Below are 27,997 nucleotides of genomic sequence, written 5' to 3'. Positions count from 1 at the left end.
AAGATTTTTCAGGCTGCCAGCCGTGCCAGTGGGACTTGCTCTGAAAAAAATCAAGCTGTGTTCTTTGTGCTTCGTACATCACCAACCCTGGAATCAGGGCCGGGCAGCTAATTTTGCTGAGACAACAAAGCAGAGCAGAACCCAGCTTGCCTTCCTGCAGCTGCTCTGGCTCTGCAGACCTGTCGATGACAACGAAGGGGACAAGAAGCGCTGTCTCGTGGTTAAAGCACGAGGCTTGGCACCAAGGGAGATGGCTGCGTGGCTTGGGCAAGTCAGCCCCATTCTGTGCTGCAGTATTATTGGGAGTCTCTAATATTGGCAAATTCAGAAGTGACTCACCAGCTGGTGCGCCTCCCGGTGGCCAGGCGTGGCATTGCAGGTTCTCCTCCTCTGGCGCCCCCTGGCAACAGCTGCGCTGGCCTTGCGGACGGTCGACTTCTCGTGATTCAGCCCTCCGGCCAGGTCACATATAGATCCCCCCACTTCCCGGGTAGTAAAGTCCCATGCCCAAAATAGGTGCTTCAGCATCGGCATTCACACTAGCGTCAGGCCCTCAGGACTTCCCCGGGGTCCCCACAACACACTCATCCCAACACATCCCACTCGGGCTGACGTCCCACCAAAGCCCTGTTGCAGGCTCCCCCAAGCAACAGCCTCTTGGTTCCTTGCTGGCTCTCTTGGGCTCAGCCGCAGGTCTTCCTCCCGGCCTCGCTCAGGCTTTGCAGGTTTTCCAGCCTCCTTCAGGCTTCCTGCTGACGCTGGGGCCTACACCTCCTGCCACCCAGGCCGTGCCGTCCCAGACTTCCTCACCCCAACACTACTTGGAGGGCTTCCTTCTGTCTGCGCCTGCCCTCACAGCCACATGCCTTCCCCAGGTGTACCTAGGCTCTCCCAATTAAGCCTCTCTCTGTTTCATTAACCCTTTCCTGGCTTCTGTTCCTTTTTACCTAAACGCCCTGGGGAGGAAAGTGTTTACAGGTTCTACCACTGCAGCGAAACAAAAGCATTACATGTACCTCAGCTTCCCCAGCTGTAAAATGGGACTAAACTTCCCTACTCCCGAGAGCTGCTGCGTGGCTCACAGTTTGTAAAGCACCTGGAGCTCAGCAGGTGGACTGTGAAGGATGTGTGTGTCTATCTAATGGTACAAACACGGTCTCGTCCTTTTCTCACCTTCTTTCAGTCCAGTCAAGAATTCGGAAGGGAACGCGATGAATGGATTGATCATCGGCAGGGTCCTCACCTGCCTATGGAACTGGAGTCCCGATTAGCCCCCAAATTCAGCCCATGTTCAACACAGGAGCCTGCTGTCAGTCACGTCAGGTGAATGCACAGCACACTGGCTAGAGGCTGTATCCCAGCGAGGTCTTAATACTGAGTCTTACGGGGTGTTTATATGTTTACACAAGGGCTTTTTCTTTCCCGCCAAAAGTTGTCCGCAGTTGCTACCACCAGTGCAAAGCAGCTAGTGTAACAGCAGTGGAAGCACAACAGACAAGGCGCAGGTGTAGGCCTGAGACCTGATCAACACCCCCTCCCCCAATATTAAACCAACTTTGGGTGAAACTCAGGGAGCTCACCCCTAAAACTGAAAAAATGACTGTTCTGCTGCTGCTAAAGCACCCCCACCTCAGGAATGTGCCTAGAGAGTTATAACCACCAAGGTTGAAGAGACGGCCAAGCGCTGGGAAATTAGGAAGACACAGAAAGAGACTAAATAAACGGTAAGATAAACTCTGATCAGCATTTTAATGCTGAGCATCTGCATGAGCAGAGAAGGTCACAACTAAGTTACAATTTGGGCATGAAAGATAAAATGTAAAAAGCGTGGGCAGGAAGGAGGACACAGAGGTGCCAGTGCGTAATTGGTTAAATGTTTGTTATTTAGGCGCATGGGATAACGGGACCGGGTTAGTACATTTGAAGGGCGGGTACTTAAATTGACCACGTTTCTTCCTGAGCCCCGTGGGTAAGGATAGGTGCCCGACGCACCCTGAGCCCTTGGAAGGGAAAGGGTGGGGGTGCCTAAACTGATTGGGTCACGCCTTGAGCCCTCAGTAGGGTGTAGGCAGGGTGCCTTAAATTGAGCGGGTAACACGGGGTAGCGAGCATAAATACCACTCTACGTAGCCCTTCCCTGACCAACATTAGATTACACAGTTTTCACAGTACAGTGCTTAAGGGTCAGGGAGGGATTCTCCCCAACCTATTTGGTTTCGTTTGACCTTCTTCCTCTGCAGCATCAGGGCTGGGCATGGCTGGAGATGAGTCTTTGGGTGGAGAGGGCCGGGACTCTCTGTCTCAGTTGCTTGGCTGGCTGGTTCTTGCTCACATGCTCAGGGTCTAACTGTTTGCCCTAGGTGGAGTCAGCCAGGAATTTCCCCCAGCTCATATTGGCTTTGAACTTGGGGTTTTTTTTGTGTGTGGGTCACTTGCTGGGATTAGCTGGGTATATCTCATTTAATCATTTCTCTGACATCGTGGGGGCCTCGGTTCCTCCTGTTCTCTGCTGATGGCATATAATAATCTAGTCCCCTGCAAGCTGAAATAATTCGGTCTAATTTCAGCTGCTGGGTTTAGTGGGCAGGTGGTGGCGGTGGCCTATATTTCTGGCCTTACACTCCATAACTCCTATCATGTTGATGGTGGCTGGCACCTGGTCTACATTATGGACCAGATTTTCACCAGAACTCAGCATCCACGATCGTGGCTTGTTAGGGGAGTGCCTTGCGTCTGCACGTAGGGAAATTGTGAGTTACTAACGTGCCAGGAATTGGTGCTCAGGTGCACGTAGCATCATTCGTGGGTTCTGTAGGACCAGTAAAACTTCTTGTGCATTGCAAATGGCTTCCTCTGGCAGCTCTGTCCATCCCTGCTTCATGGGCTGGATTGTCAAAAGAGCTCAGCTCCCATTTAGGCTCCCAAGTCAGTGGCCCAGTGGATGCTAAGCTCTGCTGAAAATCTGGCTGCAACTGGGGGCACAGAGCACTGGAACATCTGACGCCCGCTGGCGGAGCTGGACCAGAGGTAGCAAACATAGGAGATTGTAGAGAAACATTCCCAGCACTCACAAGGCCTCCGCGTACCAATTCACTGCACTGGAATACAACCTGATCAGCACCAACTACATAGACCTGCTGCACAGTGTGCTTCACGTAGCAAGACCTTCCCCCTTTTGTTGTCTTTTAAAGATGCACTATTCTACGGTAATTTTAGTCTGAGAAAATGTTTCTTGTAATGTGGTGGAAGAAACCTCTCCCCCCCGCCCATTTCCATCCCTTCCTGGGGGGAAAAACCTCCTGTTTTCTCTTCTTTGCATGTTTGGTTCCTGACCCAGGGGGAGCAGAGCATGGACAGACAGACCGACCCACGGAGATGCCATGGTAGTGTGACGTGCCTCCAGCAGAAGTCCCCTGCTGGTTCAGCTGAGCTGTTTTCCATGAATTAGCGACTCTGGGGTACTACCAAGCCCATGTGCCGGAGGTGCCTTATGGCAGAATTCCATTGATGAAGTTGTGGCTGCTGCATCCGCTCTCTTCCTGGCGTTTTCACATCCACCACAACACGGCACCAAGCCAAGGCCTGCCGAGGTTCTGTGGCCACTGCACATCTGGCCCAGGGATGCCCCACCAGAGTCAACTCGAGCATTCGCATGTCAGGTTAATTTGCGTAGAAAGAATGTGTGGGGAAACCCCAGGAAACACACGGCCCAGGCTCTAATCAAATCTAACTCTAATAATAAACCTCGTGATTAATGAGCAGGCTCAGGGTCTGGAGCTCACAGTGAGATGACAGGAGCTGGGGGAGATTAGACTTGGCCTGAGACGAGACTGAGGGTGAGTATCCTGCCCAGCAGGATGGGTGAGGGGAGTGGGCTGGGACTGGAGTGGGCAGAGGACAGCAGAGTCTGCTGCCATGGAGCGGCCGTGGAGGTATGGGGCTGGTAAGATCTCCTGCACGGAGGGGAAGGCAGCCTCAGTTGCTTGGTAGCCTTTAATTTAACTGCGTGCACACTCCACTGCCATTTTGAAAACCCACCTACTGCTCCCTCGGGAGGCTGGGGGAGAATGCACCCAGCCTGAGCTTCTATACAAGAGATGGGAGGGGAACGTAGCCCCTGCTCGTCCACAGCGGGGAGGTGAAACCGGGGCCACTGCTCTGCCCTTTCACGTCTCTTCCTCAGGAGAGGCAGGACGGTGCCACCCTGCTGCACATGGCCAGGCTGGATCGGGCTCAGTGCCTGCGCCGACGGGTTGCTAACACGGTGCTAAGGCCCATGTGCTGTGAGTGCCTCTTTCAAACCATCGGGTACCTAGCACCCAGGGAGCCTGGAAAGATGTGGACCCTTGGCGACTAGATGATAGAGCAGGAGATGAGGGTCAGGCATCCTGGGTTCCACCCCCAGCTCAGCTACCGGAGAAAGGCAGAGCACTAGGGCCCCAGAGACAGGGGGGTAGTTACCATGGTGCAGATCCCCAGTCAAAGGGCCCCCCCTCGGGCCACACAAACTCAGCAGGTTTCTAGAGTTGTGTGTTACAAGCAGCTGTTTGCACACTGGGGGTTGTGAATGCTGGAAGCCACAGTCCCAGGCCAGGCAGGGAGGAGGTGCTGAGCTCTGCCGTGTGGCTGCACCACTGAAAACCCCAGCTGTGCTGCCAGGCAGCTCAGAGAAGAAGCCGCACGTTTGTTATCGCTGAGGACCTACCTGGGTGAGAAAAGATCAAAGACAGGCACTAGAACAGCAACTATGGGCCAAACCCTTTCCAAGTATCCCGGGGGCTTGGGATCAGCTTGGGGCATCCGGAATCACCCATGTGGTTTTGGCTTCATGTTCCGGCTGGACCCCGCCATGATCTCGGAAGCACATGGACAATCTCAGGCCCACGTGGCACCATCCAGCCCTCGTCACTGTCACATTCAAGGGGGCGGAATTCTCCTCACACCCGAAGCGTCGGCTCTTTGGTGGCAGCTTCTTGCCAGAAGAGCTGATGAGCTCAGAGGCCCCCTGGGCCCAAGCCCGCTCTGGAGAGCAGCTCCTTGGCCAGTCTCTATTTAAGTAGAAACAATTTCCAGTAGGAATGCAAACAACTGTATTTGCCATTGAAGATGATCTGGTCAGGCTCTCCATGGCCCTTCACTTTGTGCAGTTTATAGTTGTGCAAAGCAGGGGTAATACTCCACCCTGTCAGAATGGGAGCATTTTACATCCACTTGTCTCTGATGTAATGGGCACCCTGAGGCGCATGGTGTGGAGAATCAGGCCTCGAGCACCTCGGAAGGGGAAGCTCCTGGAAGTCGCAGGGGACACCAGCAAGCTCTTTGCCCTCAGCCTTGGGTCTGGTACCTTTACAGGTAAGCAGACGCTTGATCCAGGCCTACTCGATACTGCAAATGCAGCTGGGTCCAGGGCCCCACTCCTCAGCTAGCTGGCCCTGGGTGTGATTAAAACCCAGTTCTGTTTGGCAGCATCGCTGGGAGCTCATTGCTCAGATCCACAGCCCCGGTTCTGCCCTTTGTTGGGGCCCCTGGAAGCAGGCCAAGCCCTCCTGCATTAGAGCAGTTTGATGGGGCCCCAGTGGTACAAAAGTGCATGGCTGGTTGTGTCTCACTTGAACACGGTTGTCTGCCAAGCCCTTCCTATTTGTAAATTTCACATCTTCATCATGCCTGACCTTTCCTTCTGGCAGCTTAGCCCTTTCTGCACGTGTTCAATCATATCTGACGAAAAGCCATTCTCTCACACACACTGATGAAAAGCCTCTCTCTCTCTCTGACACACACACACACACACACACACACTGTGCAGCTCACAAAGCGGAGCAAGGGAGGCATGGCACCATGCCACTGAAATCAATGGAAAGTAGGCGCCTAACTACTTGTGTGATTCTGGGCCCTTCTCATCTAAATCCCGAGGAGGATGCGAAAAGGAAGGGGTTGCCATGGGAATCAAGACGTTCTCCCCAGTGTCATAGCCTGGACTGTCCTTGGAATAAGCAAAGGCAGGGGAGGGGTGGTTGCAGCTCCAGGCCCTCAGTTGATCTGACTCTGGAACAACTCCCCAAGAACACTCCTTTTGTCCAGTCTTACAGTCTTGACAAACGCCTGGCTGGCAGCTTAGGGCACACAAGGGATGGGCACATGTTCGTCCCTAAGGCCCACGCAGGAGAATATGTCCACTGCTCAAACACGCTCTGTGCTAATTAACCAGGTGACTCCTCTCCAGCACTCAAGGCTGCCAGGTTTGGGGTGTCTTCAGATCTCCCCCCGTTCCCTTCTGTTTTTCAGACATGCTTTTGATGTGCCCTAGGTGGAAGGCCATGACCAATTGCACAGAACAGCAGTACTGGGACAATCTCCTGTGCCAATGCATCTCCTGCAGAGTTGCATGTAATCGGCCCAGGGTGGAGAGATGCACTACCTTCTGCGGTGAGTGCCTAGGGGGCTGGCTGGCCAGCCACGTGCGTATACTGGGCGCTGCACCACGTTTGGCATGTGGGTGCATTTGTCTTCAGACATTTGTATTATCCCATTGGGCTGCAACAGGGAGGTGACTTGGCTGAAGGACTTTAACAGCGTGACACTGCAAGGGGCTGGGTGTAGAGGCTTTTGGATAACACACAGGGACTCAGCCCTCACCCCTGGGCGCTGGTGCCTTCCCACTGAGGGAAACAGGGAGGCTGGGGGCTAATATGCTAGTAGGAAGCAGGGCAGTTCTGAAGGAGCAGCTAGCAACAGGGGTGATAGTGAAGTCCAGCTTCTAACTGGCACTTGGAAAAATCTCCGTCAAAGCTCTGCATTGGCTTCAACTGAGTAGTTTTGTCAGACAAGTATCTGAAGCCAGAATGGTTAGGGAAATGCGACAGTCACCCGCATGGCTGGCTCAGCCAGTCCCAGCATGCCCCAGGAACCAGTTTGTAGGAGATCTGCTCCTTGTCCCACAGCTCCAGCTGATCCACCTTCTCAGGGCCCGTTCCTTGCAGACCCCCGCAGCTGCTCACCCCATCTCTGTGCAGGGAAGAGGCTCGCTCTGTGAGATCTGCATCTTAAAACTAGAATGATAATCAGCAGCCCACAGGTTCCAGTGAGGGGGCAGGGGGCCCTGAGCACCTGCGTCTGGATGGGACACCCCCAGGGCAGATTTCCCATACTGACCCAGGTGATAGCACCTGGTTATTAACTAAAGAGTGATGTCTCTCCTCAGCCCCTCCCATTCTCCGCCTGTGGCACAGAAGAGTTTGTGCTGCTGAGGACTGCACTCCTTAGGTCTAATTCTGGTTTGGGGTTTAGTGTGTAGATGCTGGGGGGGCTTTGGTTAGTGATATACAGGATGATGTGGGAGACCTTTCTGGCCTTAAACTCTAGGACTCTAAAAACAAAACCTTTGGAAGATTTTTCTTCTGCCTTCAGGTTTTTAATCTCTGAGGTCATCCTGGGCTCACAGTTTCAGGCTGTTCTCTGCCCCACGAGGCCTAGGCCTTTACTTTATTAGATGTTCCTGTCTTCCCATGCTGGGGCTTTAGAAAAAACCACCAAATATTGCGAGTCTCCTGACAAAACTGGCAGCACTGGTCCTGCTCGGATACCAAGGCTACCCCAGCCCCTGTAAGCAGGCCCCAGCGCGTAGCTCCAGCCTCGCCCACAGCAGCAGTTCCTCTCCTGACGTATTGAGCAGGATGTGTTTCTCTCTCCCCTCCACTCTCCAGCATCAATGGACTGCATCAAGCAACCCGACTCCTACTACGATGAGCTCTTGAGAAAATGCATCAACTGCTCGGGCATCTGTGGGCAGCACCCAATCCAGTGTCTCCCGTTCTGTGAGAGTAAGGCTGCGGGATGCACCTGGCGAGCGCTCTCGGGGAGGGTGGGATGCAGGCTCCGGGCACATGCAAGCTTTGCTTTGGGGACGTTTAAAGCTGAGGGCCAAGGTGCAACTTCTGTCCCTTGCTCTGGGCAGATGTCAGCTGACCCCAAGCCCTCTCAGGAGCCTGTATGAGCTAGGAAGGTGGGGGAGGAAATACCAGAGCATGCTCTTTCCTCAGCCTGTGCTATCTGCCCTTGGCTCTCCAGCTCCTGCCAAGAACTGTTTCCCCCCCTCCTCCTTTGTACATTTCTTTGCTGGATCTATCATGCTGTGGTGCTTCTCTCCTTGCTGTGCTGCCTTGGGCCAGGGGTGGTGGTGGTGGGGAACTTCTCCATATCCTCAAGAATTGCACACCGTGGGGGGAGGAAGAGCCTTGCAAGGCGCTTACATAGAGAGGGGGTGAAGCTGAACAGAACAAGGGCTGCTCCACTTGCCACATGGAAGGGGACACCCCTGCAGACGGGAATGTTTCCAAGGCAGGTTCAGAGTCTTCATCTGACTGCTGTATCCCCAGGGCAACGAACCCCTTCCTGCCCTGGACAACATGGATGTGGTTGTGTTTGATTTTCAGATAAACTGGTAACTACCTCATCCAGAATGGCTGCTCTGGAGCAGAAGCTAGGCAGTGATCAGGACCAATGGCTGGTTGTCTACCTGCTGCTGGCGCTCTGCCTTTGCACCGTGATCTGCTCTTTGCTGGTGGGCTGGACCCACTTCAAAAGGAGGGGAGCGGAGGTCTCCTGCCAGCCCACCCCTGGGACCTGCCACAAGAGAGAGGATTCCTCAAAAGGTAAGTACCAGCTGCTGGAGAAAAGGGAGAGGTTACAGGACAAAGTCAAAGGGGGAGATTGTGAATGGCTAGAAGTAGCCACTAACACACCTGAGCTGGGAGATAGATTCAGACACCAAAGAACATTGCAGGCTCTCTGGCTGGGAAGAGGACAGCGTTCCACACCTGCTACCAGCCAGAGGAATGATTATAGGATGAACTGGTGCTCTCTGGCTGCTACTCCGTGCCCCAAAGGGAGGAAAGACGTGACTAAGCTCTTAGTCATGTACCGTAGAGGAAAGGAGGAGGAGGGTATCAAGGGTACTGTCCTTCCTAGGGCACAGGCCTGAGTTCTTGTGTACTATCTCAGTATGTCACACAGTTGCAAACCAGGCAGGCCACTGAAGGGTGTGTGCTGCTTCTCAGGAGCGGAGAATGTTTCTGGGCACGGGTCAGTCCTGGGAGCCTAATGCTGAGTTCTCTCACCTGTCCCCTAAGTGCATCTCTTCGTGAGCCTCTGAAAAGATTTTGCTCACAGAGGGGAAGGCCAGAAAGGACCATTCTGATCATCTAGTCTGACCTGCCAAGCACGGGCCAGAGAATTGCATCCAGAACTACGTTCAAGAATGTTCCCTAGCAGAACAGGCCAATGGATTAGCCATGAACCCAAGAACCTAGAGACCAGGGAAGATGGTCGTGTGGTTAAAGTAATGGACTGAGACCAGCACCTGTCTCTCAATTCATGACTCTGCTGCAGAGTTCCAGTGTGAATTTGGGCAAGTCCCAATCTCAGGGCCCTAGAGCCCCACCTGTAAACTTCCTCACCTCAGACCGGTCATTATACAGATGCATTTATTAATGGCTGTAAGGTGCTCAGACACTACATCTTTGCGGGCCCTGTCTGTAGACACATCTAGGCCTAATCCTGGTTCTGACATTGGCTTGGTGCATGATCTTAGCCAAGATGCAGACTCTCTGTACCTCCGTTATACCTGTACCCACCTTGGTAAAGGCTTTGAGATCTTGGGTGTTTAATGCAAGCTACTCTCTGGAGCCCTTTGAACTGCTAATGCTCATTAAAGAGGACATTAGCATAGGACATGATCCAGTCACCAGCGTTCAGCTACCAAAGTGCAACCACAGGTAAAGAGAAGACTCTTCAGAATGGGCACGAGGTGGTTTGTGGCACACCTGGGACAGCTGCCACAGAAATGCTTGTCAGCTGAACTATGCAAGCCAAGCCAGCACTGTTTCAGGCTCTCCAGGCCTGCAGCTGCCGTACAATGCTGACGCAATCCTCCCGTTCCATGGCAGCTCGCTGCTTGTAGCTATATTTTAAACTGTACAACAGCAGGCATGAAAAAAAGAATTGGCACCTAAAGCTAAGCCTGCTGTCTAGGAATAATCAAGCTAATACAGCGCTTTGATCTTCTAAAGCACCGTGCATCTGACGATCTCAAAGCACTTCAGGAATATTAAACATCGTTTATGTGAGGTTCATTTTACAGCTGGAGAAACAAGACCCAGAGAGCTTTAAGTCCATGGCAGAGGTGAGACTAGAACCTCAACTGCCAGGCTGGACTGTGCATTGCCGTTCAAAGGAGCAGAGCGGTGTAGCCACTGATTAGCAGTCCTGGGCTCTCCCTCCTCGGGTTGGCAAGGGCTAGGAGGCAGCTGGCGAAATCCCAGGAATGAGGGGTAGTTAAAAATAAGTGTCTCTAATTAATCAGCCAGCCAATCAAGAAACAAGGCTGACTGTCCTTTGATAATGATCACACGTCTGTGTTCGTTTGGCTGCACTGGGGCTAATTTAACAGTGGCTTCCCACTTGCTCATTAGGGGCTGGCTGGGCCAGCCACTCCACAGGCCGAATATCAGGGGCTTCACAGGCAGATCCAGGCCCAGGGCAGCTGCAGGCTCAGGCCCTAAAGACTTGCATGGGGCTTTGGCTGAGCAGGGAGCCAGCCTGTTTACAGGCAGGTGGGCCCTTGCTTTGAAAAATAAGCTGGGCAAAATAGCACCCTTTTGGTTCCTGATGGCCTGGAGAGACACAGGACGGGCAGATCCCTGTCCTGGGGAGTAAGCAGCTGAACGAAAGAGAGAGAAAACAAAGACTAGGGAGAGGCACCCGAGGGCAGGGAAAGGAAAAGAGAATTGGAAACGGTTCTCCTCCGGTACCAGATTGATGGTAATTTAGGATACCATGCTAGCCTGGGACTCAGGAGACCCAGTTCCATTCCCTGCTGTGCCACAGACTTCGTGTGTGACCTTGGGCCGGTCACTTAGGCCCAGATTTTTAAAGATATTTAGGTGTTGCTGGGATTTAGACCTCTCAGTGCCTAAACTCCTTTTCAAAATGAGATTTAGGCTCTTAAATCAGCTCGAGGAGTGACGGTGAGCGCTGACCTGTACAGATCTAAGTCCTAACTCCGACCGATTGCAATGGGAGTTCGGTGCCTAAACACCTTAGCCCAGGAGTTCTCAAACTCCACTGCACCGCGACCCCCTTCTGACAACAATTACTACACGACCTCAGGAGCGGGGACCAAAGCCTGAGCCCACTTGAGCCCTGGGCCAAAGCCCAAGTCCCACTGCTCGGGGGTGGGGCAAAGCCTGAGCCCCACTTCCCCAGGTCGGGGGGCCAATGCTGAAGCCCTCGGGCTTTGGCCCCAGGAGGTGGGGCTTGGGCCTCAGCCCGGCCCCCAGCAACTCTAGGCCAGCCCTGGCGACCCCGTTAAAACGGGGTTGTGACCCACTTTGGGGTCCTGACCCACAGTTTGAAAACCGCTGCCTTAAGGCCATCTGGGCCCTGTTCTCTGTGCCTCAGTTCCCCATCTGTACAATGGGGATAACAGCTCTGCCCTGCCTCACAGGGGTGTTGTGAGGATACATTCATTAAAAAGACCATGAGGGCCTCAGATGCACCAGAGATGGGGGCCAGATAAGAACCTAAGATTGATGGTCTCTCCCTTCCATCTCGTCGATACGGAAAATCAAACATGCAACCTAATGGGTCACTTTTAGGTCACTTTTCAGTGCAGAAACGTAACGTTCCTATCAGCATTTGTCTGAGGTCACTGTGGCACCAGGGATTGATTTTAAAGGGCCTCCCTCAGGTTGGAAATTTATTGTATTTTCAGAACAACAAATATTATTCCCCTTCGTCCTCAGAAGAGCCTAGGTGACGAGGACGGAATGCTCTGCCCGTCTCATTTTGAGAATTCTTTCAGCTGTGGGGCGGTTTTTTGCGTTTCGCTCCATTTGGACAATGGACCAAGAGGCCAGTCACTTGCACTCCGGTTTCTCACATCGCTGCAGTTTTCAAGCTGCACACTCAGCAGCAGGAATGGCCAATCAAAGGGCAGTACAACTATTTTAAGTATCAAAGTTATTTCTGTTCCTAGTTGTGTTGTGTAACCCCCCATCACCACTGCCACTCACCTGTATCTGGGGACTGTATTACTTGATTCAGCCCCCGCAGCAGAGATCTGGCTTTTCTGGAGTTCTACATCTCTACAGAAAGCCAAGGTGCTGGGGTTAGACCTAGGCAGCTACACAGCCCTCAGTTTGTTCAAAGGCAACGGGAGACATACCATGCACCAGGCTTTGGTTCAGGCAGGGCAGGAAATGGATGTCCTCTCCAGTCCTAGGACAAGCCCTGTACATTCTCCCACCCATTGGTGTTCGACAGAGCAGCACATGGCACTGGTTCTCCTTGCTCCTAGCTGTTAAATCTCATTTAAAGAAGTCAATAGTACATGGCCTTTTCCTAATGCTGCCCTTCCCCGTCAGCAGTTGCTGTAGTCACAGGGCTGTTGTGTGGTCACGAAGGAGGTGGCTCTTCATCCAGGATCACACATGGAAGGGGAGGACGACACGAGCCAGCCTCCTACAAAGATGTGGCACCTGCCCCTTGGGAACCTTTGCTCTAATACAGGTTGTGTCTTTACAGATCACTTAGTGGAAGCAGGGAGCGTTGGAGGTGGCTCCATCGGGAGCAGACTACCGGAGCCCGTGGAAACCTGTGGCTTCTGCTTCCCTGAACAAGGACCTGCCATGCAGGAGACCAAAGCATGTCACAGCTCCTTCTATCATCCTGGAGCAAGGGCTACTGCCTCGCTGGCTGGGATATCCAGCACAGGAAGTGCTGGGGCTATCCCCGCCCCTGAGGATGGCCATTTCAAAATCATATGCTCCCCATCACAAGAGAAGACACCGATGACATGAACTCATTGAGCGATGCGGTGATCAGGGAGAGAAGTAACACTCCCCACACTCAGAGTAAAGCTGCTTGCATTTGATCCTTGCTCTCAATCTTCAGTAAAACACAACTGTACCTTGCCTGCCAATCACGATAGAAGCTACCTTCATACCATGGAAACAGACTGTGGACAGTCACTATTTTCCTCTACTATGGAAATAAAATTCTCATGATTGTTATGCACTCACCATAAAAGTCTCTTGCATCCTTTCCATATAGCATCACACACATCCTCTAACCTGACCTCTCCAGGTTCTTTTAAGACTCTAGCGTCAGTGGAACCAAAAATTAAATCAGGCTTTTCAAAGCAATTCTCAAGCAACATGAGTGACATGTATTTTATAAAGATGCAGAAAAACTGGATCCACTGCAGCTAGTCAGTGCTAGCCCTAGTCCACCAGAGCACCAATAGCAAGTTTGTCATCCCCATATTTCATAAACCCCAGAGATACTGTGGAGCTTGACACTTCACCCACAGACTCACAGAAATGTAGGACTGGAAGGGACCTCAAGAGGTCCTCTGCTCCATTTCCCCACTGAAGCAGGAACCAAGTAGATGTACATCATCCCTGTCAGGAACTTGTCTAAACTGTTCTTAAAAGCCTCCAATGGCAGGGATCCCCCAACCTCCCTTGGTAACCTATTCCAGTGCTTAACTAGCCTTAGAGTTAGAAAGCTTTTCCTAATATCTAACCTAAATCTTCCTGACGGCAAACTAAGCCGATTGCTTCTTGTCCTACCCTCAGTGGACGTGGAGAATAACTGATCACTGTCCTCTTTATAAACAACCTTTTACATATTTGAAGATGTTACCATGCCCCCCACCCCCACCCCAGCCTTCTCTTCTCTAAACATGCCCAGCTCTTTCAATCATCTTTCTGGGTTTCAGCCAGGAAACCCCCCTTCTCCCAAAATTCTTTTCTTAATGATTAAAACGAACAGGGATTTTAGAGAGCTATTTTTAAAGTTGTTTTAAATGTCTCAGACCATTGTCTTCTAGTTACAGATAACATTTGGCTTTGATGCTCCTCCTGCTGCCTACCATTATGGCACCATGAGTTCAGATCCAAGCTTCAGTGGCAGCCACTGCTGGCTGAGGAAAGCTAAACTATACTGGCCCTGTGATGGATTAGCTGTGCTGCCTGGCAGGACCGTGCTGCCTTGAGAACTCATCGATGACTACAGGTTATGGTGACAATAGGAGCATGTTTTTCAGCTTCCACAAAAGATTCCTTGAAGCCGAGAAAGTTCTGCAAGGAGTGTGGGGCAAGCCAGATTGCCACTTGCATTTCTGAGATGCTAAAAATGGGCCTCCTGGGTGGGTGGGGAGGTGACTGGCTCTGACTGATCCATGACACTGCACAGGTGGCAGCTAGGACAGACATTAAAGCCATAGTAGCGATTGGTTAGAATACTCCCAAGAATCACTTCTTTTACATACAATGCGTTTCTAAAAATTATTTTGAAAACCTTCCCCAGTTGAGTAGCTCCATTACTGAATGGGACTCTTGTCTCGGGGGGGGGGGGGGGGAGGCTACCATTTCAGTGACCCAGCTGTGAATAGATCTGTCCGATATCACCTTACGTCACAAAGAGGAGAAATTTCAGGACTCAACAGAAACCAATTAAAAGTGGAGCACTTCAAAAATTGTTTGAATGTGAGTACTGTAACTACACACATCTTGGTTTGAATTAACTGTTTCTATTTGGTCCTGAATTTCCATTGTCTTAATCTGCTTTATGAGATTTGAGAGACATGGTGGCCCAACTTTTCTTTGGGTGACAGAGACAAGCTTTCAAGCTATATGGAGCTCTTCTTCATGAGATTCCAGGCAGCAATTGTCTCCCTCATTATTCTTGTGTGTTGTATTTTTGGCCCTTATATTGGCTAGGGATGTTCTCTTTGTAGTGCAGTGACTGGGACATCTTTTCTATTGCATGGCATTTACATTTAGGAAAAAACCTTTCCAAACTTTTACGTATAATCTCATTTTATCCTGCCTGCTTTCTCAAACACGAGCAGATGTTGAAATGTTGCCAGCCTAGGCATAACGTCTGCTTACCAGGATGTTAAAACAAATTAACAATACTTTATAACTTGTTAAAAATATAAAGTCACTTGTTCCAGGGTATGAAGTAGTTGCAGCACTGCAGTACCTATGTGCGAGGTGCAATACAGTGCCCGAGATCTTTTGTCAGGGAGGTTTAGAATAGATAACTGGAGAATATTTCCTATCTTATTGAGCAATTTCCAGTGTCCCATGCTTAATACACTCTGAATTGTAGTGCTAGGACAGTTTGTTTCCCCGCTCTCAGCTCTGAACTCAAGGTCCTTTTAGAAAGAATATTTTTTTCCTTGATAGAGTTCCTTGAACACAACTAGCACAAGCCCACTGTATGGGGAGGGGGGTGGCAGTATCACAGCCAGCACTAACACCATTTAAAGGTCCAAGCGGTTTTAAACCAAGCAACTGTGGTTAAAGGAGAGGGCTGTTTCCTGACAGTTGATGACCAGCTGGGGAAGTGGAGGGAATTGATACAAAATCAGCCAGTCAATAGATGCCAGGAAAAGCCTGACCCGAAGGTCATTATTGCTCTTTCTAAACCATGTGATGTTTTATAAACCAGGAAGATAAAACTGCAGTTTGATGCAGTTTCTTTACAGGATGAGGCTTTTGCTGGCAGCACTGGGAAAGCAGGACTAGGAACTTTAAATGTCCTATTTGAACTAACAGAAGTGACACTAGGACCATTTGCAGTGATGTGGCACCAATATTTTGTTTGTGGATGAATTCAGTGCTCCATTGACAGCCCTGGAAAATGACGCCCAGTATTCAGCAACAGAATGTTGTACAGGTACAAGACAGCTGTGTCAGTGTGGCTCAAAGCATGCAATGAACAGACTGCACTTAGGAGTGAGAGGAGGCCTCAGGCTCCATAACTGTTATTCCTTGATCTCCCCATCAGTCAGCACCAACTATGATAGTTGTCAGGATGTGGGTCCTTGTTCTTTGGAAACTGGGTTGAGACTACAGAAACTTGGTTTTACATAAGCTTCATAGCCTTTGATGGTAATAACTTTCAGCCACCACCACCCTGGGCTGGGCTGAATTGGCCACCTTCTGATGAAAGGCTCAATCTCCCATTACCAAACTCCCAAGATGTGGCACATGAAGTTGTAAAGATCTGACAGGTGCCAGTTTAGCTCAAACGCTCTAGGTTCTCGAGTGCAGCTCCTCCCAATGCATGGGTAAGCATCTTAGTGATTTGGGGCAAACTAGGGTTGCCAATTTTGGTTGGAGATATTCCTGGAGGTGTCATCACATGACCATCTTTAATGCCAGGACAATCCTGAAGCGCTGGCAACCCTAAGAGAAACAGCTCAGACACCTGCTCCCCTGACTCCCAGGAAAATATCCTCATTGTTTAAAAAGAGCAGCAGAGTCCTGTGGAAAGGCACAAATATCAAAGAGCTCACTCCGCCACTGCCAACACGTTTTCAGTTGGGGCACCCACAGGCTCCTGTTCACGAGAAGGCCAGGACACCGTTCACATTCATTCAGAGTCCACTTGCCCTCTGGCAGGCCTCCTCTCTGGTTACCAGGCAACCAGAAGGGCAGTGATGTCCACTAAGCACTGCCCATTCTCTGGCACTCACTGCAACAGAGGAGGGGAGAGCAGCTGTGGCCCACCATAGCATGCAGCCTGCGTAGTCCTTCCAACATGACCACGACAGATGGGAGGGGAACACGCCACGTAACCACACACACACCTTCCACCTCTGACAGGGTTTAACAAACAATATCTGTATGGCTCTACTACAGAAAAAAGTAGCCTGGGATGCGCCAGTCAGTTAAACAAGAGGACAAATTATTTACACAAACTCCAAAGTACAACAATTAGAGATGTTAAAGCAACAGACGTAAGAGAATCAATAGACTTTGCATCAAGGCTGCTGCTGTTGCTGCTGTCTAATGACAGGTCCCATAGCTCTGACCAGACACGACAGAAGGTACTTCCTCTTTTGAGACACTGGTTACGTCTCCCTCTATTACGAGGAATTGAGGTGGTAGGTGCAAACAGTTCCTCTCACACTCACAATTTATAGTACAAGCCTCTACTGGGCACCACAATGAAACAGTTGTTTCCAGTAACTCCTGGTCTAGAGGCAGGAGAGGGGGTAGGGCCAACATGCTACATTGTGATTTTCTCTGGGCTTCATTTTTCTGTCATGTGCAGAACCAAGCACACTGCGGGCCCCTATACACACCACACACACTTTATGATGAACCTGGCTCTCCAATAGCAGTCTCAGTCATTGGTAACTTCTTCTGATCCTTCATCAGAGCAGAAGGAGCAACGCAAAGGAAAAAAAAATAGCTGCTTTAAAAAAGTGTTTAAGGTCAGGTGTTGAAACAACAGGATAACCAATTGGTGAAGCAGGCAGGTTTTAGCTACTGTCTGTCAACAAATTAGGTAGCTATAACTTCATCAGTAAACTTCTAAATCAGCGGGAATCATCTTATTGCATGGTAAGACTTCCCTATATAGTAGGAGCTCTGTTGAAGGGGATGTGGCCTCCTTTATGAGACAGCCGGATTAGAAGTGGTGGGGGTGAAACTGGGGCAGGTAATCTCCCAGTTCTACACTGTATGTAACTACAGAGTGTGATCTGCACGTCATTTAGAAAGAGGAGATGAACAAGGGTAGGGCCTATTGGTCTGTATGTAGACAAGGGCATTCAGCTGACGTAGCACTGGTTTTTAGAACAGTGGCAGGCCTTCCACTTCTAAAGGAAGAAAGATGATCCCCTCTTCCCTCAATAACAAGGATTCAGTACTGTGATTTACCACTGCTGAAGTAGCAACAAGCCTTTCAGTGCAGGATATAGAGATCAATGTTACAGCAAAAACCTGCTTTCAATATGCCTCAAATTCTAGGCTCAAAAGCAGAAACAGAGCAGTGAAAAAGTCAGTGAAGATCCATTAATGCAAAGGATGGTCCTTTCACAGTGCGTGAGAGAAAAAGGCAGCAGTGTGGTTTGCAGGGTTGGCCTTGTCACCCAACCGCTTAGGCTGCAAACAATAAGCTCCAGTGGGCTAGTAAAAATAGAATTCATTGGTTTGACTTCTAACAGCTCTCACCATCACAAAGCCAATTGACTCACTGTACAATAATGCTTATACACCACACGGTGGTGCCCCTTCTTCAGTAACACAGCAAGGTGGTGGTTTGAACTGCATCAGTAAACACAGGCTGGGGAATAGTGAAAGGCTGATTCTTGTCTTCCACTGCAAGCTTACTGCATTATTAAAAAGGTAGCAGGAAGCTGTTGTCGAGTGCCTACACAATAACACACAGCCCTGGCATGGAGGGATCTTCCTTTAGAATTAACGTGCCATCCACCAGGCTCTCATTTGCAACAACAACAACATGAATTTAAACCCTGCAGTAGCCAATTATGATCTTTACCAAATCAAGCCAGAAGTATTCTGAGTTTGTGCAGTGGATTAGACAGGTTAAGAAACCTTAGAAAAATACTTACCATGCAGGAATTGTACTGCCTAGCTGCCCCAACCCTTTAACATGATCTTATTCTCTTCTCTGTGCATAGACTAGCAAGGTGCTCATTCCAGAAACAGCTTTACATGTTCTCCACCCCGCAAGTCTTCCATGAAACAGATCAACATGCTCCAAGTCTGTCCTAAGCAAGCAGACACCTGCAAGTTTTCTCTAGGGCATAGGGACTGGTCTAACCTTTTCAAATTCTATGTTTAGCTTTGCAGCCAAGGTGTGTCTGCCTCGCCCCCCAGTCCTGACCTAGCCCTTGGAAAGGAGAATATTTGCTACTACAATCAAAGTAGGATTGCTTAAGTATGTTTGCAGAAAAAAAAAAAAAAAAGAGACCTTTTCAGTGTGACCCTTACACAAAGAAATACAATGGCTAAATCCTTCAACAGACTAACATTTGCAAATTTTCCATGAGGAAGCAGCGGCAGCAGCCGAAAAACCATTTCCCTCCCCCTTTTTGAGCTCTGCATTCTGAGGGGTTAAAAGGTAAATAAACCCTTTTCTCATGGACTGCAATTCTATCTACAGCCCTGCTTCCTGGGAGTTAAACATACAGAATTACAGCCAGTGTCTAGACAGGCAAATGGGCCGCTCTTAAGTGGGAGGGGGGTGGGAGGGGAAGAGAAAGGTGGAAGAGTGGGGAACAAACATATTTGTGACAAAACAGAAATGAGCCTGCACACCAGCTAAGTGTTAAGGACGTACATAAGGATGGGATTCCATAAAGGGGAGAGGAGTCTTTAAGGAGTTAATAAATGTGGGAGGAGAGAAGGAACCAATAAAAACATAGCACATACCAGGAAAATGCTTTGTTTACTTTAAAGCCTAGCATACGGCAGAAGTGCTCAATAGCTGCAAATCTAGGCCTCCATACTGCACCCAGCAGCAGCCACAGCTAGCAGATGGCAGATTTGCAATACTAACATTCCGCCTCTCTTTGAGGGGACTTGGCAGAACCGGGGGAGGGAGCAAAACAACCAGCAAACAAGAAAACCGGTGATTTTAAGAAATCAAACTTATTGACAACGTTTAAAAAAGAACCAAGACCACTGTTACAGTATAAACACGCCAATTCATTCATTTTACTGATGGTTCCATTTATGAATTTCATTCTCGTGAAAAAAGGGAATAAAAGAAAAAAATTAAGAAAATAGCTATTTATAGAAAAACAAAACAAAACAAAGGGCTCAAACAGAAAAGAATCTGTGCAGATGCTTTGATGAGCAGTCTGATGGCAGATTACCACCTGTGCAGCAGGCATGCTTGAAAACCTGTCTCAGTACTGTAGTTTCAGTTCCACAATCCAGGATTTCTTTTACTTTTGTCGAAAAAAAGAGCCTAATAGTTTCATACTGTATTTATTTAATAACTAAAATTCACAAATAAAAAGATACTTGCAAAGTCCTTTAGTTGTGTCATCCCATCCTCCTCCACTTTACTGCTTTCAGACCCATATGCATCAAAAATGGGCTTGGATTTTTAATAATAACTGTTATATGATTGGTCAGTTGGAGCTGAAGCACCAATGGAGAAGATGCTTTATGGAGATGATGGCACACCCCCTTGCCTTCCCACACACTTTTCGGAGGAACATAGGAGATGTACCAGTGCCCGGACTCCTCTGCTCCCATTTCCCCCACCCAGAGCATTCCTCTCATTTTATATTTCCGCTCTTAAGTGACTGACTGTAGCCTCTTTTTCCCCCCCCTTTCTGTCCTTGCGGGACTGCATACACGTTGGACATTGTTCATTTCTTACTCCGCCAGGCTGTGAGCCAATGTCAAGTAGGTCTTGTTACAGCTCAGTGCTAGTTGTTGTTTAATGGGTCTTTTCATTTCAGGTAGGTTTGTGTGTCATTTTAGAAGGCTTGCTTATTTTCTTCCTTTCATTTATCTGACAAGCTGCTGCATAAGGCTACTCATATTCCAGGAACTGTTTGTGATAGAACAGCAAATATCTGCAAAAAGGAAGACACAACACAACTTTAACCTTATGCTGTACGTTACAGATTTTAAATCCCAATGACCAATTCACCCATGATAAAAACAAGGACTATTAGTGCTATTTTTCTTTGAAAGCGGGAACAATTCCAGGGAAGTGTGTTAGTTTCATAGGATGACCACAAAAATCAGCATTCAGAATTTGATCAGTAGTTCAATGTACTCGCTACCTGTCTGCCCTGGAGCCTGACCATCCTGTTCTGTAACCTAGCATCAAGTCTTGAAAGCTAAACAGGATTGGACCAGGTTAGTATTTGGATGGGAGACCTCCACGTAATACCTAGATGCTGGAAAAAGTGGTAATGGTGATTCTGTAGATGGATGCCTCCCTCTGAGTTGGTAGCGGGAGCCATTGTCCCAGCAGCACAGGGGGCGCTGTTGGGTTGAGGACGCCACCTTTTGGATGAGTTGTACAAGCAAGGTCTTGACCACTTACAGTCATTAAAGATCTTATGCCACTTGTTTTTTTTTTTTAAACAAGAGCATGGGTGGAAACCCTTGTGTCCCAGCCAAATCTGACATGTCTACCTATACTCCTCTTGGCAGGTTCAACTGGGTAAAATTCTTCTCCTCTTGTCCTAAACTACTGTGCAGCATTTCTGTGTACTACAGCACAGCTGCTGAGCTCTATCCTTTGAGGCAGCTACATTTCAGTGGGGAGCAAAGTGATCCCTGTGCATCCCTTACCCACTTCATTGCTGCAAGGCTAGTTAAAATATTTCTAAAGCCCTTTTGATATCTCCACATTAAGAGGTGCTACAGAATGATTATCATCTTCCATTTCGCCACTCCACAGGGTTTCCTGAATCTTTCCTCTCTTTCCACAGGTGGAGGCCCAGTCAGAGCCATAATTTATCTGAACAAGTTCAAAATGGGCAGGACTCCCTTCACAGTCAGTCAACGCTGTTTCTTAATCAGCTGGAGATGATACAAGCCACCTCCTCTTTCCTTGGACTGGGTAACTGCCTCCACATATCACCCAGCTCCAGGAGCAATGCTACCTGTTTCCTACTGAAGGAAAACAAACCAATCTGGCCTACTGACCTTTTTGTTAAATGAATTAATTAAAATAATTTACACTAAAAAGTCAAATATTATAGAAGAGATGCACATTGCCAGGCTGAAAAGCAGAAAAGGAAAATATGAAAACTTATTAAAAATTCCAAACGAACTGCCTGCGCTTGCAGCAATCAGAGGAAATGTCAGGTATAATTAAAAACTAGAACAGAACAGATTTGATCTTTCCAGCACCAAACCCATGGTTGATATGCCAGAATGGAGGCGATTACAGATTTTAAGTTATTTTTTCTTGAAAAAGAACCCAATTCCTGATGCTTCTCAAATGATAAACATGTTAACCTCACAAAAATACTGCTCTATGTAGCATCCACAGTGCATGTTTGAGGGAAGTGATACTGTCCATTTGAAATCATTATTAAGGGGGGATATGATAGAGGTCTATACAATGTTGAATGGTGTGGAAAAAGTAAATAGAGATGTGTTATTTCCCCTTTCCCACAATACAAAACCCAGGGGTCATCTGATGAAATTAACAGGCAACAGGCTTAATAAAAACAAGAGGCAATACTTTTTTACACAACGCACAGTCAACCTGGCTATATACGTGTGCACAGCTAGATGTATCAAATTTAGGGTGACCAGACGTCCCGATTTTATAGGTACAGTCCTGATTTTTGGGTCTTTTTCTTATATAGGCTCCTATTACCCCCCACCCTGATTTTTTCACACTCGCTGTCTGGTCACCCTAATCAAATTCCATTTCCCAAAAGAAATCTATGAAACAGAAACCAACCATGAGAAGTGGATATCAGTAGTACTTTTTGGCTATATATCTAACCACTGTGTTATACAGCCTGTTGAATAAACTGCCCTCAGAGGAGAAAGTCTACTATAATATGGAATTGTGCCTTATGAAGCTTAAATAGGTAGTCCATATGGTTATGGTTGGCCAGTGGGATTACGCCAATCCCTATTACAATGTGAATTCATAATACATGTATTTAACAATGAAAGCAACATGTGTAATAACCTATCACACGCTCACCCCTGTGGCTAGCAAGGCTGTGATGAGGCAGATATTACTGCAGCCTACTCGATTAGCCAGAAGGTGGGTGGACATACAAGAAACTAGTTATCTTGCACAGCGGCACAATGCACTGCTACCTTGTCCTTCCCTCTTCTCCAGTCTACAAAAACCCAGTAGGTTAGACCAGCTTTCTGAAGCACTAACAATCACTCTGAAGAGAAATTGTTCTAGATGGTCAAAATCTGATAACTGAAAGTAATACAGGTTCACCCACCCAGAGGGGACCTTTTATTAATGATAAACCTGCCCCCATTCTTTCCTCCCCATACCCTTTTTGTTCACAACCTACCCTTCGCTGTCTAGTACATCCTTAATGCTAGCCTTGGTGATGATGGCATCATCACATTTGAACCACTGGTCCTTGTGCTGCCGGATGAAGCTGGTATAGTGCCCACTCTCCAAGGTGCCTTGGTGATTAACTACTGCAAACAAGGAATACCTGGTGGAGGAAAAACAGGTAAAGAACTCTTGGATCAAAAGAAAAAGGAGTAGAAGCTTGTGACTGTCTATACATGTGTATAAAGAACGGATGCCACATGTAACCTCTGTAATTAAAACACCAGTACTCAACACTGGTCAGGGATGGGGCATGCTTTTCTCCCCACCATCTTGCTATTGCCGCTAACTGCCCGTTTTACAACAACTGTCAGTTTTATACCGTTGGAAGCTTTGCTCCCAATTGCGTAGTTAACAGACTTTTCTTTTAAAATAAGTAGATCAGTATGATTAATTCACAGATACATGGATTATAAAGCCAGAAAGGATCACGGTCATCACCTACCTAGTGTGACCTGGATAACACAGGCCATAGGACTTCCCTGGATTAATTCCAATTTGCTCTTCAGCAGATTTTTTTGAAAAATATTCAATCTTGAGTTAAAAATGTCCAATGATGGAGAATCCAGTAGAGCCCTTGGTAAATTGATCCAATAATGAATTACCCTGGCTGTTCAAAAGGTGCGCCTTATTTCTGATCTGAATTTGTCTAGCTTCAACTTCCAGCCACAGGATCTCGTTATAGCTTCATCTGCTAGATCGCAGAGTTCTCTAGTATCGAATTTCTGTTCCCCATGAAGGTATCTACAGACTATGATCAAGCCATTGCTTAACCTTCTCTTTGTTAAACTGAACAGACTGAACTCCTTGAGTCTATCACAATAAGGCAGGTTTTCTAATCCTTTAAATCATTCTTGTGGTTCTTCTCTTTCTTGAATTATGGACACCAGCGCTGGACAGTATTCCAGCAGCGGTCGGCACTAGTGCCAAATACAGAGGTTATATAATCTCCTTAGTCCTACTCAATATTTCCCAGTTATAAATCCAAGGATCGTATTAGCCCTTTTGGCCACAACATTGCACTGGGTGCTCATGTTCAGCTGTTTACCCACCGAGACGCCCCAAATCTTTTTCAAAGTCTTTTAGCGAAGTCATTGCTTCCAGGGATAGAGTCCTCCATTGTGTAACTATGGCTTATGTTCTCTGTTCCTAAATATACAGTTTACATTTAGCCATATTAAAAATATATTGTTTGTTTGCACCCAGTTTACCAAACAATCCATGTCACTGTATTAGTGACCTGTCCTCTTTATTATTTACCACTTTCCCCATCTTTGTGTCATCTGCAAATCTTATCAGTGAGGACTTTATGATTCCTTCCAGGTCGCTGATAAAAATGCTAAATAATGCACTGCCAAGAATTAATCCCTGCAGGACCCCACTAGAAACACATCAGCCCAATGATTCCCCATTTACAATCAGTTAGCCAGTTTTTGATCCACTGAATGTGTGCCATGTTGGCTATGTATCGTTCTAGTTTCTTAATCAAAATGCACGTGGTACCAAGTGAAATGACTTACAGAAGTCAAAGTATATTAGCTCATCACTATTATTTTTACGAACCAAACTTTTAATCTCATCATCAATAAAAATCAACTCGTTTGATAATATCTATTTTCTATAAACCTATGTTGATTGGCATTAATTACGTTGCTTTCCTTAAATTCTTTATTAACTTAGTCCTTTATCAGCCATTCCATTTTTTTGCCTGGGATTGATGTTAGGTTGACAAGACTATAACTATTCGGGTTGTCTTGTTTATCCTTTTTAATATTAGCACGACATTTGCTTATTTCCAGTCCTCTGGAACGTCCCCAGTAATGAGTGTTTCAACACTCAGTTGCAATAAACGTAGGAGTGTTTAAAGAAGAAGGCTTCCCTTTCATCCTATACCAACGACTTTTAAATTCCTCCCCTATACTATTGCTGGTGTTAACAAGAGAAAGGCAATAGCCATTCATAGCTTTTAGCAACTAAGCTAAGTAAACACACAATGATCTTTATTTTGCCAAAGAGCAGACTTGCTGTTCTGTAAAACATAGCAATGCTTTATCACTGCAGGACATACAACAGATTCTACTTCACCTTGCAAAAGTCATCCACCTTGCACAATAGGAGAGTACTGGAAGGCACCACTTACTTATTATCATTGTTTAGACTATCCGTTGGCTGCTGGTACTGCCCATTCATTCTGCTCTCTTTGCTGCAACAAAAACACACAAGAATCCAGTCACTTAAAAGCAGTGGTTTCTCAAAGGGAGGCAGCGGGTCACACACGGCACAGAGAGCCTGCATGCTACCTCCAGGGGCAAGTGCAATGGTGCTTAGTGGCAGAAGAGGATTGCTGACTAAGGTGTTACAGATACCATATTTGTGCTCACGGTGATGCTGTCTAGGAAGTCAATTTCTCCTCCTAACTAAGGCCCCAATCCTGCAAACACGCACATGCTTAAGTCACAACTTCCCATCCCCAGATCTTAAAAACAGATTAAGGAGAGATTAATTTGGCACTTAACCCTGAACAAAATATAATTACATTAACCTTTTAAACTCCTTTGGATCAATCGCCCTTCTTTTGACTTGTGAGTTTACTTTGCGTTTTTGATTACAACAATAGGATGACCTTCCTGGTTTCATAGGTTGATAAAATTCTGATTACAGAGCCCCCTGCTGCAGAAAAATAATTTTCCTGATGTCACAGTGGCTATATTCCTTCATACCTGAAACCTTTAATCAGCACCCAGCTATTTTATCCACAGAGGACTCACCAGAGAATAGCAGGAAAGCCTCAAATACTCTGGAATGTATTGATATAAACTAACCTTCTCTGATATCACACAGGCAATTTAGTGGAGGCTTGGAACTGTCCCTCTTTCTTGGCAGAAATAACTACGTTTGTCTGTAGTAAATAATTTTGAAATTGTTATTAAAACTGTATCAGTATGGATCCTGAATTTAAGAGATGTGTTATTTTTGTGCTTTTGGTATTGGTTAAGATGTGATTTATATAGTAATAATTTAATTAGAAATGATACTTAAATTCTTATCAAGTATTATACTTAATCATCTCAGGTCACTAACTGAACTTTTATGGAAGGATTTTTACACAGGGGTTTGTTTTTGTGACTGAGATTTGAATAAAAAAAATGAGTCTTGCTATGTCTGGAGAAGCTTACTAGCTAAATCGCTAAAAGCAGACAACCCTAGTTAAAAGTATTTTAATTGGGCTTGAACTTTTTTTGACTCTCTATTCTCAGGAGTGGCTGAAGAGGGCTTTACATAAAAAGATGAAGGGAGATTTTTGCACGTTTTTGTAACATTAAAAATATTAGGAATGTTAAATCGGCTCCTCTCTGATTGCGCTGAAGAATGTACTTAGCTGAAAGGACAGCATTTTGAAGAAAGGACGTCTTTGTTAATTATCTACCTTTGAAGTTAAACAGGTGTTAACAGAAAACTAAGTTTTTATAGGACCTTGTTTAAAACACAAGACCTGAATTGGTTTTACTAAAATGGGTTTTGAAATGGATTTAGTTAAACCAGAGCACACTCTTTCATGGACATATTTACATGGGTTTCTCTGTATATATACTGTGTCACAGCCCTGACTCAAAGGATATTCCATCTTCACAACATGCATGTGCAAGATTGGTATCCAGACTAACCTAGCCTCTGGGGGATTTTTAACAGTGTACATACCTGGAAGCCATAAATGGCGTCATGTCCAACTCCAGCGGAAAGGAGACATACGTAGTGATCTTTCGCCTCAGTTTGGCTGAGTGTTCAAACCGCTGAAGACAGAAAGTGGAAGTTTCTTTTAGAGAAAAGACTGATTTCCTTTCTTTGTACATGTCTTACACACTGGGCAAAGTGAGATGAAAGGAAAGTAGGGAGATTGTCACACAGTCACGAGAGGATGTGAATAAATTAGGTATTTTTTTGGTAGCTTTCGGGTACCAGTTAGGTCAGTATATACAAGTGCTAACAAAATTTTCCCTAGGAAATCCTAATTCATGAGGGAGGCGGGGGTAAAGAGCAATCAAAGCATACTGCTTAGAATGGTGACTGAATATCTAGGGAGTTAATATCAATTGGAGATAAGTTTAAGATAAACGTTTATACTGTGGCCTCAAACAGAAAGGTCCAGTGTGATAGGCACTATACAAACATACAGCAAATGACAGACCCTTTTCCAAAGAGCTTATATTTGCAGCAAAACTAGTGATAGACAAATGCTACCCCGGCGGGACAGATATGTCTTTAAGGATTCTGCCACCTGACTGGTGTATTTAATCTACCAACATCAACAAGGCAAGAAATCATCTCAAGTGACTGCCATTGTTATGCCAGTTGCCTGTGCACACGAATCCTAAATCAAAATAAGGAACAAATGGAAGGTAAAATTAAAGAAAATAATCGGTCTCCTTTCTCCTAAAGGGAGAGATGAATTTGTGATACACGTCATACTTTCCTCATCCTTTCTGTAAAAGTGGAGAAAGGAAAAAATAGTAGAATGAGATGAATGAGTTTCTATTTAAAGAAGGCCCCTTTTCCCATTTCTCCGTACTCCTGTCCTATTTACACTCCTAGCTAATTATTCTCCCTTTGCAATGCCATACCAATTCCCTAGCAACAGAACAGGATGTCAAAAACTCCGACTTATATTCTTTTGATTCTCTGTTCATCTTTCTAATTGCATTATTAACACTGTCAGAACATAGGTCCTTTCTGATGAATTTGATATTAGTTAAGCCATATTAAATACCTTACAATTTATCATTACAACAACTTTTGGAATTGAGAGAGATTGGTATAGTGCTTTGATACATGAAATTTTACATCTTAACTTTTACCAGAGAGGACAACAAGATGAGTTCCCAAGATCACTTATTTTCCAAAACCTTCAATCGCCACGGCTACATAAATGCTAAATTGTACTAAAACTTCTTTCCTATATTGTCACCCACACTGCCTTGCCCCTGAAGCAGTCTCACCTTCTGGACACTCTTTCCACTTTGCTAAGGAAAACAAAGAAGTCAGACACCCATGCTCTGCACTGGCTGCCTGCTTTCCAGTACGGCATGGTCATATT

The 27,997-nt window shown here is 46.9% G+C and overlaps 2 protein-coding genes across 11 annotated transcripts in view; one reads left to right on the top strand and one right to left on the bottom strand.

Annotated features, from left to right (window-relative positions):
* Positions 1 to 3,324: 3,324 nt before the first annotated feature.
* On the top strand, positions 3,325 to 13,073 carry TNFRSF13B (TNF receptor superfamily member 13B). 5 transcript variants are annotated; one of them, XM_039493296.1, is made up of 6 exons: positions 3,325 to 3,836; positions 4,184 to 4,283; positions 6,286 to 6,426; positions 7,704 to 7,820; positions 8,433 to 8,651; positions 12,583 to 13,073. In XM_039493296.1, the coding sequence occupies exons 2-6, from the start codon at positions 4,214 to 4,216 to the stop codon at positions 12,855 to 12,857; spliced, it is 822 nt and encodes a 273-aa protein (XP_039349230.1). In that variant the 5' UTR covers positions 3,325 to 3,836; positions 4,184 to 4,213; the 3' UTR covers positions 12,858 to 13,073. The 5 variants fall into 5 exon arrangements, with proteins under 5 accessions (XP_039349230.1, XP_039349231.1, XP_039349233.1 ...); XM_039493297.1 differs by lacking the exon at positions 4,184 to 4,283 and having other exon boundaries at positions 3,329 to 3,836; positions 6,308 to 6,426; XM_039493299.1 differs by lacking the exon at positions 3,325 to 3,836 and having other exon boundaries at positions 4,214 to 4,283; positions 6,308 to 6,426.
* Positions 13,074 to 19,514: 6,441 nt separating this feature from the next.
* Positions 19,515 to 27,997, bottom strand: part of USP22 (ubiquitin specific peptidase 22) — a 172,104-nt gene continuing 163,621 nt past the window's right edge. For 3 of the 6 annotated variants that reach the window (XM_039491143.1, XM_039491146.1, XM_039491145.1), the window contains 4 exons: positions 26,605 to 26,696; positions 25,046 to 25,108; positions 22,859 to 23,008; positions 19,515 to 20,419 (listed from right to left, as the gene is read on the bottom strand). In XM_039491143.1, the coding sequence (XP_039347077.1) occupies positions 20,377 to 20,419; positions 22,859 to 23,008; positions 25,046 to 25,108; positions 26,605 to 26,696 (348 nt within the window). In that variant the 3' untranslated portion in view covers positions 19,515 to 20,376. Of the gene's footprint in view, positions 20,420 to 22,858; positions 23,009 to 25,045; positions 25,109 to 25,727; positions 25,805 to 26,604; positions 26,697 to 27,997 lie in introns of those variants that run through there. The other 3 variants (XM_039491142.1, XM_039491144.1, XR_005585417.1) reach the window with 2 other exon arrangements.

This window comes from Mauremys reevesii, linkage group 10 (genome assembly GCF_016161935.1).
Source record: "Mauremys reevesii isolate NIE-2019 linkage group 10, ASM1616193v1, whole genome shotgun sequence".
In the NCBI taxonomy this organism is placed as follows: Eukaryota; Metazoa; Chordata; order Testudines; family Geoemydidae; genus Mauremys; species Mauremys reevesii.
The sequence above is the reverse complement of the archived record's forward strand: the minus strand, read 5'-3'. Positions and strand labels throughout refer to the sequence as shown.

What these genes read in the sequence shown, in the direction of transcription:
- TNFRSF13B (XM_039493295.1), top strand. Translation starts at nt 5,079, where the DNA reads ATGCAAACAACTGTATTTGCCATTGAAGATGATCTGGTCAGGCTCTCC. An exon ending in TGGGTCTGGTACCTTTACAG is followed by an intron (nt 5,353 to 6,285) that starts GTAAGCAGACGC and finishes TCTGTTTTTCAG; the next exon opens with ACATGCTTTTGATGTGCCCT. An exon ending in GAGAGAGGATTCCTCAAAAG is followed by an intron (nt 8,652 to 12,582) that starts GTAAGTACCAGC and finishes GTGTCTTTACAG; the next exon opens with ATCACTTAGTGGAAGCAGGG.